At 36.8% G+C, this 18,704-nt stretch overlaps 1 protein-coding gene across 1 annotated transcript in view; it reads left to right on the forward strand.

Moving 5' to 3' along the window:
• The window catches only part of LOC150110549 (tetratricopeptide repeat protein 38-like), a 193,740-nt gene that overhangs the window by 26,945 nt on the left and 148,091 nt on the right, over window positions 1-18,704 (forward strand). Inside the window, exons 3-4 of the mRNA XM_090401169.1 lie at window positions 282-359; window positions 10,257-10,338. Of these exons, the coding sequence (XP_090257295.1) occupies window positions 282-359; window positions 10,257-10,338 (160 nt within the window). The remainder of the gene's footprint in view (window positions 1-281; window positions 360-10,256; window positions 10,339-18,704) is intronic.

An 18,704-nucleotide genomic window follows, 5' to 3' on the forward strand; every position in this document is an offset into this window, starting at 1 on the left:
GTGTTGATAGGAGATTAATAATATGGTAAACTTAATCATGTAGTGCTGTCATAATAGCCTGAACATCCCTTAAGGATCCATATCAGGAAATGAATAATGAAATAATCACTATGAAAGTTATGAGTGGGGATAAGTGTTGTGTAAAAAATAATAAATAAAAATATTCAAACAGATCTTCATATAATTATGTCTTTGAGTACTTATAGTGTTCACATAATTATCAAGTGTAAATTAAAAATTCATGCAATATAAATTGTAGAAACTAAACTCTATCTCAACAGGAATGGAAAGCAGAAAATTTAGAGTTATTTACTCCTAGTAATGAAGCTTGCAAGCTTTATGATGCTGCCCTAACACAGGTAAATATTGTAAATTATTACTTAATATATATAATTTATTTATGATAAATAATTAATAATCATGAAGGTAAAAACTTTTGAAATATACAATTTTTGTTTCTTATGTTTTCCTCAATAATAACAATAATAAGCTGATATTTAAGTTGCAGCACATGGGTCTGGATGTCAGATTGGTCAACTGGATTCAGGATTGGCTGTCTGATAGGTATCAGAGAGTTGTGTATGGTGGAGCAGTTTCCAGGAGGCAGAGGGTTACAAGTGGGGTCCCACAGGGCTCAGTACTAGGACCTATATTGTTTAACCTTTATATCAATTACATAGCCAGTGGATTGCAGGGGGATATTCAGTTGTTTGCGGATGATGCGAAGCTTGGAAGGATTATTAGTAATAGTGCAGATGTGGTAGCCCTGCAAGAGGATTTAAATAAGCTAGATAGATGGGCAAATGAATGGGGGTGCCAGTTTAATGCAGCAAAATGTAAGGTCTTGAGGTTTGGGAAACATCGATGGGATGCTGCATACTCTATGGGAGGAGTTATACTGGAGGAAGTAGGGGAGACAAGAGATCTGGGGTTGATGATTGATAGAAACCTGAAGTTTAGGGGACATATTGCAAAGGTGGTGAAGGTAACACAGAGGATTGCTGCTATTATGAGAAGGACACTGACCTGCAGAGATAAGAGGGTTATCATTCTGTTGTATAAGTCTCTGATCAGACCACACTTGGACTATTGTTCTCAGATTTGGTCCCCAGGATTTGAAGGGGATAAATTAACTGTGGAAAGGATACAAAGACGGATGACAAAGATGGTTTCAGGACTGTACAAGGATAGTTATGAGGATCGGCTGAGAGAATGTGGACTGCAGAGTTTGGTGGATAGAAGAAGGAGAGGTGATATGATTGAGACTTTTAAACTGTTGAGAGGTGGTTACAGGGTTGACACTGGGGAGTTCTTTCGCTTGGTTGAACAGCGGGAAGGAGTGATGACAAGAGGCCATCCCTGGAAGTTACGAAAGGAAACTGTGAGCAAGAGGGTAAGGAGTGGTTTCTTTGTGTGGAGGGTGGTTGAGCCGTGGAATGCATTGCCTGATGGAGTGGTGGGAGCGAGAACGGTCAGTGGGTTTAAGGAGTGGTATGATAAACTTTGTGTTTCTCAGGGGGGGACCTCCCCTCGATGAGTCTTGACAGACTTTATGTCTTAGAAAGGACCTCCCTCGATGAGTCTTTTGACTCCTTGGAGGCCTGAATAATAATAATAATAATACATGGCTGATTTACTCAATTTTTTTATGTGCTTTATAAAGCACAGATACATCAGTCAATCAGTGCAATCTTGGGGTATACTTTTTTTTTCTGTGACTTTGAACTCTTTTAAAATGTCAGTTGAACCTGGTGTAATTTGGGCTTATTTGCTTTACAAATTTAAACTTGATTTGAAGGCTTCTGAAGCATCCTGTCAGATATGTGTGGCATTTGGAAAAGATGCAGTTGCAGAATGTACTTGCAGAAATGGTTTAAAAAATTTTGTTTCTGGTGAAGAATCACTTGAAGATGTCCACGTTCAGGAAGAACCTCCATTATTGATAATGAAGAATTATGTGCTGCTTGAAAATAATTCAAGATTAACATGTCAAGAACCTTCGCAAATGTTTAAGGAACAATTTGTTTACACTTGCATCAGCAGGGAAAATGATGGAAGCTAAGCAAATGGGTCCCACATGCATTATCAGATGACAATAAACTTCAAAGGCTATCAGTTTGTTCTTCACTTCTTTCACATCATAAAAACGGGCCATTTTTGGATTACTTGCTCACTTGTGATGAAAAATGGATCTTGTACTCTTAACAGGAAGTGAACTTATCCTTGGTTGTCACCAAACAATCCAGTATCGCACGCTCCAAAGGCACCGCTTCATCCCCCAGAAGGCTGTGCTTTGTGTGTGGTGGCCTGGAGCTGGTATTGTCCATTAAGAGTTTCTCACTGCAGGCCAAACAATTACATCTGAGATCTACTCAATGCAACTCAAGTGTGTGCAAGATTCGTTACTTCAAAAACAGCTAGGACTAGTTAATCAGAATAAAGTGCTATTCTTGCAGGACAACACAAAACCTTATACTGCAGAACTTATCTGTGAGAAGATTTGTGCTTTACGATGGGAGATACTCCTTCATCCTCCATATTCTCCTGACATTTCTCCAAGCAATTATCACCTTTTATTTGCGCTAGACAATCACATTTGTCTAGACAGTTCTGTAATAAATCAAAGATTGAAGCAGAGGTTGCTAGGTTTATTACTTCTAAAGACAAAACATTTTATAAAATATCTTATTGTTAAATAAGAAGTTTTTTTATCAGGTAACATATATATATCTTCTCAAGAATGTACATATATGTAACTCACTCTCTTTGAAATGTTTGATTAAAGAGATATTCAAAAAATATTTTTATGGCTATTATTTTAGCTTTTTAAATCAACATCTTAGTAACATGATTTCTCATATGACTATTTTTCAAATCAACATTTATTGCTCTCTGTTAAGGTAGCCAATAAAAAGAAATCATCTCAATCATATTTGGCAAATTCTACATAATAAGTAAAGAAAACAGCTCCTGCATCTAAGGATTGCATAAACTCTCCTTTCCTTTCATGTATGAAACTTAGCTTATTAGCTGAAAAGATTCACCAGTAGAATACAAAATACTATTAGAGTGATTCAAAATAATCTTCTAAACCACCAAACTAGCAGTATAGAAGACAGTGTTCAAACCAATTTTAAATTATGTATCTGAGAGTTGAGTTAGATAAAGTACTTGATCAAAGATTGAAGACCACAGATATGAGAGTTCTGAGAAAAATTAGGGGGTCTGAACAGATGGCATCAATGGCAGATTGATATTTAAAATGAAGACTTTAGGAAGGAACTTGACATTGGTCACATTCAAGAATGTGTGAACAGTGCTAATCTAATGTGGAACAATTTTTCTTAGTCTCTTCTCAAGTATGCTTTCATAAATCTCTCAGCATGGGAATTCCTTTATAATTCTCACATTATTTTTATTTACTATTTTATAGGCAGGTATTATGAGAGCTGTATTCCAGCCATCCAGAATTTGACCTTCGGAGCCAGACATTCTGAATTAATGTAGTGTAATTACTGTAATTTAAGCCTTCATATATGAGCATTTCTAGTCAAATATGTTGAAGTAAAATATCATTTTACTTCAACTACCTTTCCATTTCCAGTTTTTGATGGCTTTTTTAACCTCAAGTATTGATATTTACTCCTGATTGCAATTTTTTTAAAATATTTTCTACTGCTGTTTCTCTCATTGCTTGTTTCATTTAATAATTTTTCTATTAATTATTTCAGATATCCAGAATATCTTTATCTTCAGTTTTTTTATGTCACTTTTGTTGTTATTTCTTTGTTACAGTGCACTCTCCTCCATATCTAAGCATTTTTAATAGGATACAGAACATTTTGCCATCTTCATGTTGTTTGTTTTCTGTTCTTCCCAAAGTCTTTGTTTCTTTTGTATAGTTAATTTTATACATTCCTTAGATTTCTTATATTTTTCTCTGTATTCTATAAGGGCACACACTGATTTACTTGCCAAGAACTTTTCAGTATGATTTCTTCTTTTCTGTGACTGTTTCTCATCTTCTTGAATCTACCATAAGTTCTAATTTTTCTGTCCTTTCAGACAATTTCATCATGGACTTTCTAGGCTGGATGATCAACTTTTTTAAACAATTCGTGTGTTATTAGTAGTAATAATGATTTTAGTAATAGTTTACAATCTATTATAATTCAGTTACACCGGATAGATTACACGATTATCTGTCTATCTATCTATCTATATATTTTTTTTTTCTCTACAGAATGTTAGGAAAATATCTTATTTAAGTTGCCTGAGTAATGATATTAACATTGTGTTTTACATCTTTTTTTCACATATTTACAATGATCCATTTAAATTTACAATGATTCACTTTTTATTAAATCTATTATAATATTTACTTGTTTCTTTGGGTGGCATTTCTGATTTCTTCCTTGAAGCTTTGCAGAGCTTATCTGAGGAAGATAATAGATGGCAGTGGTTTTGTTTCTATATCCATTGCAAGCCAGGTGTTGATTTTACTGTTTGTAGGTAAGTGCCTAGAAGACTACTACTGCTTGTGCACGGTTTAACTTTTTTTCAAGTGGAGTTGGATTTGGGTATGGTGTGTTTGTGTCCTTGTAATGGTGTTTTTTGAGAGAGGTTGGTTATAGTTTTTGTGTGTGTGAGACAGAGAGACAAAGAGAGAGAGAGGGAGGAATTTCTCTAACTTTCATTATCGCTATAATATTTATATAGCACCTGTTTCGGCTCCTTGTAGGTCCCTAGATTTCTGTTGTCGAACGGCAGTTTGTTTATCATGTCAGTTACATAGAAGTTTCGGGTGGCTTTTCCGTAGTGATTATTGTATTTATATGTTATGTAGTTTTTGACTGTGGTCTTGTTATCTGATATGTTGTTCTGGTTACTCTATAGATTGGACTGAAGTAGTGTTTTAACATGACTGTGTAGTGGCATAAGTGTTTCACCTTGAGTATTTGTGTTCTGTAGATGCTGCCGTGGGTTGTTCTCAGAATATCAGTTTTACCATTTTATTTTGCAAGCATTGTAACCTGTTAAGTTTGTAGTCTGTGAAGAATGCTTATGATGTGATTGCGTATCTTAAAATGTTTTCACATAATGCTTTATAGATTAGTATTTGTGTGTGTTAGGGCAATATCTTTTAATAGATATAGTTTGCTTGCTATTATCCTGAGTTTGTTGTGTAGGTAGTTTATATGGTTATTTCAACTTTGATCAGCATTGAAGTCCGAGATAGTGTGTCGATTTCACCTGTGTGATGGTTGTGGTTTTAGGATCACCACTTTGTGTATAGGAGGATGGATGTTGGATAGTGCGATGTTTAGTTTCTGTGGGTAGGGTTTGGGGGTTTTTGAATATCATTAGCTTTGTTTTTCCAGGGTTTATATATATATATACCATTTTCAGTTAGCCAGTTAGTGATTTGATTGATGTCGTGTTGCATATTTGTGTAAGTGATATTTGCATTGTTATCAATGGATACTATGGCCGTGTCATTCTCTATGATAATAATAATCATCATCAAATTCCTGCAGTGTGCCCTCAAGGGGTGTACAGGATATGATAGTACTACATGAAAAATTTACATCATTACTAACTTCCTATTTACAATTTTCCTCCAAATCAGTCTGTTACCTATCAAGACTCCAACATTATCAGATCTTATATTTCTGTTGTCTAAGGCACTTTGTACCGTATCAATTCACCTATATCTTGGTCTTCCTCTGGGTCGTTTTCCTGCCAACTTGGCAGAGAACACTTAATTTGCTAATCTTTCCTCACCCATTCTGTTCAAGTGACCATACTACCTGAGATTAGCTTTGCTAACGTATTCCTGTATAATAAATTTAGTTTAATCCTTTATCCAAGTGTGAGCAAACAAAGTTTGCGCCTGAAAGTATCTTCAGGACTGAGGTAAGGTGGTACACACCAGGGCAACTCGTTGCAAAGGTGGAGCAAGCTACCAATACTCCTGTCTCAGTATCTCCTATAATGCAAAACCCATCTCCTTGCGGATATGTCTAATGTTATGCATTAAGGGAAGGGCCACTACCCAGACTAGTTTCAACCTTTATTGAGGTCTCTTCAGTGGGAGCCAGGCCCAAGCTGAGATACCAGGCAGAAGCATTCGCAGGTCATCTCTACCTATAGAAGTTGCCAAATGGTGTGCCACCAATTTTTAATAAATTACTCTGGATTTAGAGAAAGATGTTGGAAGTTTATTTTTCACTTGGTTAGAATATAATAAATTTAGTTTAATCCTTTATCCAAGTGTGAGCAAACAAAGTTTGCGCCTGAAAGTATCTTCAGGACTGAGGTAAGGTGGTACACACCAGGGCAACTCGTTGCAAAGGTGGAGCAAGCTACCAATACTCCTGTCTCAGTATCTCCTATAATGCAAAACCCACCAAGTGAAAAATAAACTTCCAACATCTTTCTCTAAATCCAGAGTAATTTATTAAAAATGGGTGGCACACCATTTGGCAACTTCTATAGGTAGAGATGACCTGCGAATGCTTCTGCCTGGTATCTCAGCTTGGGCCTGGCTCCCACTGCAGAGACCTCAATAAAGGTCGAAACTAGTCTGGGTAGTGGCCCTTCCCTTAATGCATAACATTAGACATATCCGCAAGGAGATGGGTTTTGCATTATAGGAGATACTGAGACAGGAGTATTGGTAGCTTGCTCCGCCTTTGCAACGAGTTGCCCTGGTGTGTTACCACCTTACCTCAGTCCTGAAGATACTTTCAGGCGCAAACTTTGTTTGCTCTCACTTGGATAAAGGATTAAACTAAATTTATTATATTCTAACCAAGTGAAAAATAAACTTCTAACGTATTCCTGGATGCTGACAATGTCAAGTTCTTTCCTAATATCCTCGTTTTTAATATGATATTGCCATTGTTGCCATCTATTCACGCCTCTAATCTTTCTCAGTACTCATATCTGCAGTCCCTAGTCTTTGGTCAAGTGTTTTACTTCTGACCTCAGATCCATAAGTTAAAACTGGTTTGAACATTGTCTTGTATACAGCTAATACAGTGCTCCGATTAATTTCTCTCTTATTCCATATGAATTTATTCAATTGACTTCCTACCATACCAGCTTTGTTGATTCTGTTGTCTATTTCTATATGTAATTTACCATCTTCACTAAAAATCTTGCCTAAGTAGCTAAAATGTTTTACTTGTTCCACAGGTTCTCTGTTCACAACGCAGTTGACATTTTCAACAATTCTGCCTATTTTCATTGTCTTTGTCTTTTTATTGGTGACCTGCATGCCATATCTATTACAACAGTTATTCAATGTAGTCAGGGAGTCTTGCAAACTTGTAGCGGATTTATTTAGGGTATAACATTGTCCGCATAAAGCAAGGAGCTGACGTTAACATCTCCAATTTTGATATCATGTTTAATACTACTTCATAATGTAATTCATATAGATTATGAATTAAATCTGGTGTTAAATCTCACACCAGATTTAACATTAAACCATCTTCCTGTACTTCAATTCTAACTGCTGACTTACAATTCAAATAAAGACTAAGTATTGCTTGATATAATGACCCATTAACACAATATAACTGTAGCGTATTGAATAGCTTCTCTCTTGGCACCTTGTCATATGCCTTTTCCAGATTGACAAAACTTAAATACAGATCTTGGTTATATTCCCATGACCTCAACTATTTGTCATAAAGTGAAGATCTGATCCTGACATCCTGTATTTGGCCTGAATCCAGTTTGTTCTTCACCAAGCTTTTCTTCCACAATTCTTCTCAACCGTTTCTCAAGTATACTTGCATAAATCTTACCAGGAATACTCAGTAGGAAAATACCTCTGTAATTATCACATTCAGTTTTATTCCCCTTTTTATATATGCTATGAGAGCTACTCCAATCATCGGGAATTTGTCCCTCCCTCTGTCCAGGCCTTCTGAAGTATGCAGTGCAGCCATCTACTCCTACTGCCTTTCCACATTTCACGCCTTTGATGGCTTTTTCTACTTCAAGTATGTATATGCATCTCTGATTGTATGCCTGTTGTGTGTTTTTTATCACTGTGCTACCATTGCTTGTTTCATTTAACAATTTTTCGAAGTAATTACTCCATACTTCAAGAATATCTTTTTCTCCCGTTTTCATGTCACCTTTATCATCTCTAACTCCTTTTGCAGCACTCTTTCCTCCATTTCTAAGCTTCTTCAACAACCTCCAGAATATTTTGCCACCTTCTTGATATTTATTTTCTATGGTCTTACCAAAGTCCTCCCATGACTTTTGTTTAGCCAGTGTTACACAGTGTTTAGCTTTCTTACATTGTTCTCGGATTTGGTCCCCAGGATTTGAAGGGATAAATTAACTGTGGAAAGGATACAGAAGCAGATAACAAAGACAGTTTCAGGACTGTGCAATGTTAGTTATGAGGATCGGCTGAGGTAATGTGAACCGCAGAGTTTGGTGGATAGAAGAAGGAGAGGTGATATGATTGAGAATTTTAAACTGTTGAGAGGTGGTTACAGGGTTGACACTGGAGAGTTCTTTCGCTTGGTTGAACAGTGGGAAGAAATGATGACAAGGGGCCATCCTTGGAAGTTATGAAAGGAAACTGTGAGCAAGAGGGTGAGAGTGGTTTCTTTGCATGGAGTGTGGTTCAACCGTGGAATGCATTGCCTGATGATGATAATAATATATATATATACACAAGGTGTAGCTATTAATTAACGAGAGTGGTTGCAAAAATGTGGTTTATTATTACGATTGTACAACTTAATTGTTTTCCCCTTCAACATACTCCCCTCCTCTATCTATACACCATTGCATACGAATTTTCCATTGTTGGAAGCAGTACTGCAAGTCATCAGGTGTTATCTACTTCAGTAGCGCTGCCGTTTTCTCCTTTACCTCATCCACTGACTGAAAATGGGTGCCCTTCAATGCGGATGTCAACGTTGGAAAAAGATGAAAGTCACATGGAGCTAAGTATGGTGAGTAAGGTGGATGGTCCAACACTGGGATCTTCTTATCAGCCAGATACTGCTTACAGACAGTGCACTGTGGGCTGGAGCGTTTTCCTGATGGAGAATCCAAGCGTTGTTCTTCCACAGATTGGATCTCTTCTTCCTCACTCATTCTCTCAGCTTGGCCAGAACCTCAAGGTAATAATGTTGGTTAACTGTCTGATCCCCCTGGTACCCATTCAACCATTACCATGCCATTGATATATTTAAAAAAAACAAAAAAGATCAGCATTGCCTTCAGTTTTGACTTGCTCATTTTTGCTTTTTTTCATTCTTGGACGTTGGGGTTTTCCAGTTTTATATTATATATATAAGGACTGCAAGATTATTTTGTCATAGTGGACAGTTTGCTGTAGTGAATTTCCTTTAGAATAGCATTTTGTCTGTGAGACTTTGGTTGTGATTTATCAGTAGTTTGTTATACTGAAGGAATTTGTTATAAGTGTTTACTGTATTGAGCGTCAGCTGTATATCGGGTAGAATAAAGTGAGGGTTATATAATTAAAATGGAGGTTATAATGCAATTTATTACTTGTAGTATTAGTATTGCACATTTATACTAGTGTGCTATAGCTACTGATAACTGATTTAAAGTTACCAAATGAATGTGCTACAACCACTAATAAGAAACAGTAGCAGTGTACATACTGAGTGTTTGCTGGCTTGGTTGTCGTTAGATGGGAGATGAATTTCATTGCTTGATGTTAGATCACTGACCTGCTTATTACAAGCCTGAAGTGCCTTGAAAAATTTCCATGTTTGGTCTCTAGGGTTACGAATAGGTAAAAAATTTAATTTAATAAATATATAAAATTGATAAAAATGGAAAAGCAAAATTTCTTATTCCACCCACAGTACAGATAGATGTACTATAGGTTTATAAAAGCCTTTCATCAGTGAAAACCACACACACACACACACACACACACACACACACACACAAAAAATAAGTTTATAATATGTTTATCGATCTAGCACAGTAAGTTGTTTTCTGACCAGAACTTGAGATGTTGCTCTCCCTTTGCTAAGCATGTGTCTACAGTGTAGTTATCAAGACATATTTTCGTTTCAGGAAAGACTTTGATTCAAATCCCATCCTGAATGTGAGAATGCTTTATAAAGGTTTTTTTTTAGCTAAACGTGAGTTTTAACTAAATGTGTAACAGATTAAATATACTTGCACCTGTTTTGTATTCTACTGACTTTTTTTTCTTTTTTTTTTTTTTATTCTAGTATGTTGGCTGGTATGAAGATAAAACCCTTGGTGGCCTTCCAGAAACACTTCATAAAATGCAAGTTGCTGATCCTAATTTTGGTGTGTGTTTCTTTCTTTTTTTTTTTTTTAATTTTTTTTTTTTTAGTTTTTCACGAGTAGTCTTATAATTATTTTATGACAGCATTCATATACACTCAATAAAATAATATGAGAGTTTTGTTAATATGACAAGCATTTAAAAATTTTTCTTTCATGTAATTTCTCTGTCATTATATTAATGACACCTAATCATTCTGTTAATTGTTTTCATTGATATGATATGTATAATCTTAACAGATCATATAGAACACAGTGTTTAGACCAGTGTTTCTCAACCGGGATTCCACGAGACATTGCTAGGTGTTCCGCGAGAAATAATAATGAATAGCAGTGGCAAATAAATGAACTTAAACAGTGGAAGAAAATAATAAACACTCTCTGAAAGGAATAAATTCGAGTTCGCATTAGTTGCTTTAACTCCCACTAGGATGCGAGGCAATGCTGTCTGTGATCCATTTTCTCATGTATTTCTTTTGTTTTCCTTTATTTATGTTTAGTGCTTCAGTTTTATTAGTCTAATTTTGATTTATCATCTTTTTTACATTTTTTATTTTATAGAAATTTCTAACCGTTAAAATGTGGAAATTTTTGAAGAGAAAAAATCCAGACAATTCTGAAGAGGCTAGTGATGAAGAATTAGAATCTCATACCGAATTTCAAAACACAAATATAAAAACAAATACAAAAAAAGGTTCATTTTTACAATGAGCATTACTTATCAATGGGCTTTACATTGACTGGTGATTTGGTGTGTGCTCTTAAACACAGTGGAAGAGAAACTCTTCCACTGTGTCTCGAGGACAGATTGTTCTCTTCCATGTCTCGTCTGTGGCCAACAACTTTCAAATACAGCAATCACTCTAGCAAAATTGAAAAGACATTTCACGAAAAATCAATGCTATGGAAAATAAAAGTGCTGATTATTTTAAAACGCTATTCCAATCTCGAAAGAAACAGAGTGCAGGTTTTATGAATAAATTCAGCGTCAGTGAAAAGGCTCAGGAAGCAAGTTATTTGGTAGCAGAAATTATTGCACAGAAAAGGAAAAATCACACAATTAGTGAGAACCTAATAATGCCAGCATGTAAAATTATAGTGGGTAAAATGCTGGGACAAGATGCAGTATGCAAAATTGAAAATATTCCACTTTCAAAAAGTACGATAAGTCGACGTATCCATGATGTGTCAAATGACGTCGAGGAGGTTTTGTGTGATAAACTGAAAAATAGCAGTTTTTCCATCCAAGTTGACGAGTCATCAGATCTTACCAATAACTGTTATATTGTAGCTTTTGTAAGATTTGGTAATGAGAGTGAAATTCAAGAAAACTTTTTCTGTTGTAAAGAATTACCTTAGACAAGCAGAGGAATAAATATATTCAATATTTTGTCCTCATATCTGAAAACAAAAGGTCTTTCTTGGAAGAACTGTATTAGCGTCTGTACTGATCGTGCTCCATCCATGGTTGGCTCCATAAGAGGTTTTGTTTCTCATGTAAAAGAAGAAAATACTGATGTTGTCTCAACACACTGTTTTATTCACAGAGAAGTGTTGATGTCAAAATCTCTTCGAGATGAGCTGAAAAAAGATTTTGATGATGTCACAAAAATGTTTAACTTCATTAAACAAAGGCCACTTCACTCCAGAATGTTTAAAAATCTGTGTGAAAACCTGGACAAAGAGCATATAAATCTTTTGCTCTATACGGAAATCCGGTGGCTAAGTAGAGGAAAAGTTCTAAATAAGGTGTTTGAGCTAAAAGATGAATTGCAAAAATATTTTCAAGAAAACAATAAACCAGATTTTGCCAAGTGTTTTGAAGATCAAAAGTGGGTGCAGATGCTAGCCTATTTAGCCGACATTTTTCATTAGATTAATATGCTGAACAAGTAACGGCAGGGCCCTGGAGTAAATATATTAACTTCAAGTGACAAGATTCTTGGATTTAAAAGAAGGCTGAATCTTTGGAAAAATCATGTTGCAAAAGGGAATCTTGATATGTTTTAATTACTGGTGGGGCTTAAAAGTAAAGAAGGATATTATCAAATTTCAAGTCTTATTTTAACCCACCTGGAAGAACTGATGATAAAAATCGAACATTATTTTCCGTCTCTTCCAACAAATGTATGATTGGGTGAGAGATCCATACTCGGAATCTTCTGCTCATCCTGAGAACTTGACTTTAAGAGAAGAGGAAGAAATTTGTGGGCTGCAATCTGATTGTACATTCAAGATGAGATTTACTGACCTATCCCTGGACAAGTTCTGGATTTCTGTTAAAGAAGAGTATCCTACTATTCATAGGAAAGCAATAAATATATTGCTGCAGTTTTCAACATCTTACATGTGTGAGCAAGCTTTTTCTTGTTTGACAAGTATTAAGAGCAAAGACAGAAATCGTCTCCTTTCTGTTGAAGATGAAATCCGTGTTTGTTTATCTAAAATACGACCTCGAATTAAGTATTTGTGTAACAAAAGACAAGTACAGGTTTCACATTAGAAAATTAAGCTTTATTATTCATATTTGTTTCAAAAATAACAATTCTTTGGCTCATATTTTTGTTTATATGACATTTTATTTTGATTTATCTTATTATTTTGAAAATTACAAATAAATGATAAAGTTATTATAGGACTTATTATTTGTTTTCCTCATGATCTTTAAATTCATAAATAATAAAGAAAGATACTAACAGTGATATATAATAATTATTATGTAGGGGTTGCCTACAACATGGATATTATTTCAAGGGTTCCGCAATCTCAAAAAGGTTGAGAAACGCTGGTTTAGACTAATGTTATCAACAGTAGTAGAATTTATTCAGCTACTGCTGATAACATTTTCAAGTTAAGTAAATTACTAGTGGATTGTACTGTTTAAAAAAAAAATGGCTCAAAAAATTAGAAAGTGATCTCTTTAGAAAAAGTGTATGATGGACAATTACATTTACCTAATTTCAGTTTTATCATCATTCCTGGTATATACCTACAAGGGGCTTACAGGATAATTACGATAGTACTACATGAAAAAGTTACTCCGTTACTTCCGATCAACAATTTTTCTCCAAATTATTCTTTTATCTATCAAGATTCCAACATTATCAGATCTTATATTTCTGTCTTTTAAGGCATTTTTTGTTGTATCAATCCACCAACATCTTGGTCTTCCTCTGGATCTTTTTCCTGCCAGCCTGGCAAAGAATACTTGTTTTGCTAATCTTTCTTCTTCCATTCATGTTAAATGACCATACCATCTGAGATTAGTTCTGCCAGCACAGTCCTGAATACTAACAATAGCAAGTTCTTTCCTAATATCCTCATTTTTAATATCATAATATCATTGATGCCATCTGTTCACTCCACTAATCTTTCTTAGAATTGTCATATCCAAGGTATCCTGTCTTTGATCAAGTGTTTTATTTCTAACCCCGCTCTCAGATCCATAAATTAAAATTGGTTTGAACACTGTCTTGTATATAGCTAATTTAGTGTTTTGACTAAATTAGCTGAAGTTTTATAAATTTCTTCAGCTGACTTCCTACCATACCAATTTTACTAATTCCATTGTCTACTTCCATATTTTATTTACGATCTTAACATATATTTCAGTTTTATATATCACAAAAATATTTATAGGCCTTACAGGATTTACATAAAGTCAAATGTTATTTAACTGAAGAAATACCTACACAAGATTTTCTTAAGCATGTTTATATAAATATAATTTTTAGTATACTTGATCTTTTCTCTGACATGCATTTTGAAAAAAGGACACATTTTTTAACCTTTGAATCTTCATAAACCTTTGAATTAAATTCCAATTAATGTAAACCTAAAACTTTTCCTCTAAATTCTTGTGTAGAGGCTTAAGTGCTGTGAGGACATTATGTTGGAGGTTTAATGGATTTTTTACAACACTCAAAAAGAATTAAAATAGAATTTAATACTTCCTATATTTCGTCCTAGTCACTAGGACATCTACGGGGATTACAAAGACAATTAATGTAACATGCACACAAAAACTTACAATACTAAGCCCAACCATGTGGGTGACAATACAGTCCTATCTAGGTGAAGCGCCCTCTAAGGGCAGTTGTAGGTGCCCTGGAATGTAAGGTGGGACCTCTGGTGATGACTGTTTCCCAAATCTTCGGAAGCTTAATGCAACCATATTTGTTAAGATTTGGTTGGTTTTTGAGAGCTGCTGTGGTGGAGCATGGCGGTTTTCTTCCATGATACTCTGTGGGTGGTGTCCAAAACGTGGTCAGCCAAGCCTGAATGGCCATAGTTGTGTTTAACGATGTACGACTTGTGTTTCTCCAGGTGGATGGATGCTGATCTGCCTGTCTGTCCAAAGTACGCAAGCTTACAGGAACAGGGTACTTTGTAAACTCCAGGCAGAGAGAGAGGAGGGAGCTGATCTTTTGTAGAACGGATAAGGGTAGCCAGTTTGCAGTACGGCTTATATGCTGTGTGTAGGTTATACTTTTTTAGTATCTTGGCTATTTTTTCCGAAGTGCCACGGATGTAGGGTATGGTGATGGCATTTTTGAATTCTTGTTGAAGAGAGGGACGGGGAATGGGGGAGGAATTTATTATTTTTTTTTTTGATGCTGTGTTCGCTGTAGCCATTGGAGAGGAAAGTTCTGTGTATGTGGTTAAGCTCAGTAGTGAGGGCGGTTCCACTGGAACAAAGATTGTGGGCTCTCTTGGTAAGGGTTTTAATGATGCCATATTGTTGTGAGGGGTGGTGGTGGGAGAGTTTGTGAATGTATCTGCCTGTGTGTGTGGGTTTTCTGTATACAGTGAAGGCAAGTGTATCATTAGGCAGGCGCGTGACTAAGGTGTCTAGGAAGGGTAAACAATTGTTCTTTTCCTTTTCCATAGTAAACTGGATTCTTGGATGTAGGCTATTGAGATGACCAAGGAAGGAATCTAACGTGTCTGGGCCATGAGGCCAAATAGAGAACACATCATCTACATATCTAAGCCAGATAGACAGTTTGAGTGGGGCTGAGTCTATGGCTCGTTTTTCGAAATCTTCCATATAGAAATTGGCAGGGGGGGTGAGAGGGGGGGGAGCCCATGGCAGTTCCCTCTATCTGCTTGTAGATTTTGTTATTCCAAGCGAAATACCCAGAGTTGATGGCAAAGGAAAAGAGATCTAAGATGTCAGAGGGAAAAACGTTTTCTAAGAGAGATAAAGTGTCAGTTAAGGGAATATTGGTAAACAAGGAGGAGATATCAAAGCTTACTATTATGTCTTAGAAGAAGAAAACCGCCATGCTCCACCACAGCAAATTCAAGAAAGAGAGACTTTTCTTAGAAGCACCAGCAGCTCTCAAAAACCAACCAAATCTTAACAAATACGGTTGCATTAAGCTTCCGAAGATTTGGGAAACAGTCATCACTAGAGGTCCCACCTTACATTCCAGGCCACCTACAACTGCCCTTAGAGGGCGCTCCACCTAGATAGGACTGTATTGTCACCCACGTGGTTGGGCTTAGTATTGTAAGTTTTTGTGTGCATGTTCCATTAATTGTCTTTGTAATCCCCGTAGATGTCCTAGTGACTAGGACGAAATATAGGAAGTATTAAATTCTATTTTAATTCTTTTTGAGTGTTGTAAAAAATCCATTAAACCTCCAACATAATGTCCTCACAGCACTTAAGCCTCTACACAAGAATTCTAATCATCCATGGAGAAGAGTTAGCACGCAAATCCAAGCAATACGGTAAGTCAAAACTACGACTATCTAGACAACTTAATAGGCTGGCCTTTTTAAAAAGATGTCGGGATACAAGAGTGATACCGAAATGTGTTAAAATGAAGATCAATTTCCGTTCCAAAAAAGCACTCCGATATACAAACGTGCCAGCTTAACATTACTACGTGAGCAAATCGCCTCTACTCGTGCCGCCCTCGCAGTGACGAACGCCGCCATTGGCTCCTTACAAGCGGAGCTCTCCACCGTTCTTAACCCTGAACTTTGGTCAATTCTCTCTGACATTTTGGAAACTTCTGCACATAGAGAATTTCAGAAAATAAAAAACAAACACGTCAAGAAATACAACAACCTGGTTAAAGACAAGCCACAACCACAAATTCAACCGCTCCAGACAGTAATAAACCTCTCGTCCAAAAGGCTCAACGATGATGCCGTCAGCGCCCTTTGCCTCGGCCGTAATTTTGCCGTCGCCCCGAAAGAAGTGCCGGTACTCGATGTAATGGTTAACGTTGAATGGGGGATCGGTCGCTTACCGTCAGAGGTAGCCAACAACATCAGACTCGACGTAGCCAACATCCTCGTTCACTCTTCGCCTCCAAAAAGTAACTTATCTTATTCCCAACGCATGGCTCTCCAGAAACTACGCAAAGAAAAATGTATCGTCATCACCAGAGCGGATAAAGGTAATGCCACAGTTGTCCTTAATACCAGCGAATACAATCGTAAAATGAACATTATCCTCCGTGATCGCGCTACCTACATCCCGCTAGAACACAACCCCACAAAAACGCAAGTTAAGAAATTAAAAATCTTACTTAAAAAAGTAACCTCCTGGCCCCCCGACGTCACGAAAAAACTTAAACATTTCCGCTCCCGTCCTCCCCGAATATACGGTTTACCAAAAATCCACAAACCTAATTCCCCACTCAGGCGTATAGTAGATGCCACCAATGCACCTTGTTACAGACTGGCTAAACAGCTGGCCAACTCTCTGTCCCCCCTCACCGGAAATTCAGCTTCCTATATAAAAAACTCGACCCACTTTAAAGCCCTCACAGAAAATTTAACCTTGAATAATACAGACATATTAGTAAGCTTTGATATCTCCTCCTTGTTTACCAATATTCCCTTAACTGACACTTTATCTCTCTTAGAAAACGTTTTTCCCTCTGACATCTTAGATCTCTTTTCCTTTGCCATCAACTCTGGGTATTTCGCTTGGAATAACAAAATCTACAAGCAGATAGAGGGAACTGCCATGGGCTCCCCCCTCTCACCCCCCTTGCCAATTTCTATATGGAAGATTTCAAAAAACGAGCCATAGACTCAGCCCCACTCAAACCGTCTATCTGGCTTAGATATGTAGATGATGTGTTCTCTATTTGGCCTCATGGCCCAGACACGTTAGACTCCTTCCTTGGTCATCTCAATAGCCTACATCCAAGAATCCAGTTTACTATGGAAAAGGAAAAGAACAATTGTTTACCCTTCCTAGACACCTTAGTCACGCGCCTGCCTAATGATACACTTGCCTTCACTGTATACAGAAAACCCACACACACAGGCAGATACATTCACAAACTCTCCCACCACCACCCCTCACAACAATATGGCATCATTAAAACCCTTACCAAGAGAGCCCACAATCTTTGTTCCAGTGGAACTGCCCTCACTACTGAGCTTAACCACATACACAGAACTTTCCTCTCCAATGGCTACAGCGAACACAGCATCAAAAAAAAAATAATAAATTCCTCCCCCATTCCCCGTCCCTCTCTTCAACAAGAATTCAAAAATGCCATCACCATACCCTACATCCGTGGCACTTCGGAAAAAATAGCCAAGATACTAAAAAAGTATAACCTACACACAGCATATAAGCCGTACCGCAAACTGGCTACCCTTATCCGTTCTACAAAAGATCAGCTCCCTCCTCTCTCTCTGCCTGGAGTTTACAAAGTACCCTGTTCCTGTAAGCTTGCGTACTTTGGACAGACAGGCAGATCAGCATCCATCCGCCTGGAGGAACACAAGTCGTACATCGTTAAACACAACTATGGCCATTCAGGCTTGGCTGACCATGTTTTGGACACCACCCACAGAGTATCATGGAAGAAAACCACCATGCTCCACCACAGCAAATTCAAGAAAGAGAGACTTTTCTTAGAAGCAGCAGCAGCTCTCAGAAACCAACCAAATCTTAACAAATACGGTTGCATTAAGCTTCCGAAGATTTGGGAAACAGTCATCACCAGAGGTTCCACCTTACATTCCAGGCCACCTACAACTGCCCTTAGAGGGCACTCCACTTAGATAGGACTGTATTGTCACCCACGTGGTTGGGCTTAGTATTGTAAGTTTTTGTGTGCATGTTACATTAATTGTCTTTGTAATCCCCGTAGATGTCCTAGTGACTAGGACGAAATATAGGAAGTATTAAATTCTATTTTAATTCTTTTTGAGTGTTGTAAAAAATCCATTAAACCTCCAACATAATAATAATAAAGAAAAGTTGGTCCTTGTTGTGGATCTAAATAGCAGAGTAGGAAATGATTGTGAGACATACAAAAATATTTTGGGAAAATTTGGAGAAAAGAGCAAAGCTAATAATAATGGCAAATATCTGTTGGATTTCT

This window comes from Typopeltis vanoorti, chromosome 1 (genome assembly GCF_054136105.1).
Source record: "Typopeltis vanoorti isolate ZY-2024b chromosome 1, IOZ_Tvanoo_1.0, whole genome shotgun sequence".
Lineage (NCBI taxonomy): Eukaryota > Metazoa > Arthropoda > Arachnida > Uropygi > Thelyphonidae > Typopeltis > Typopeltis vanoorti.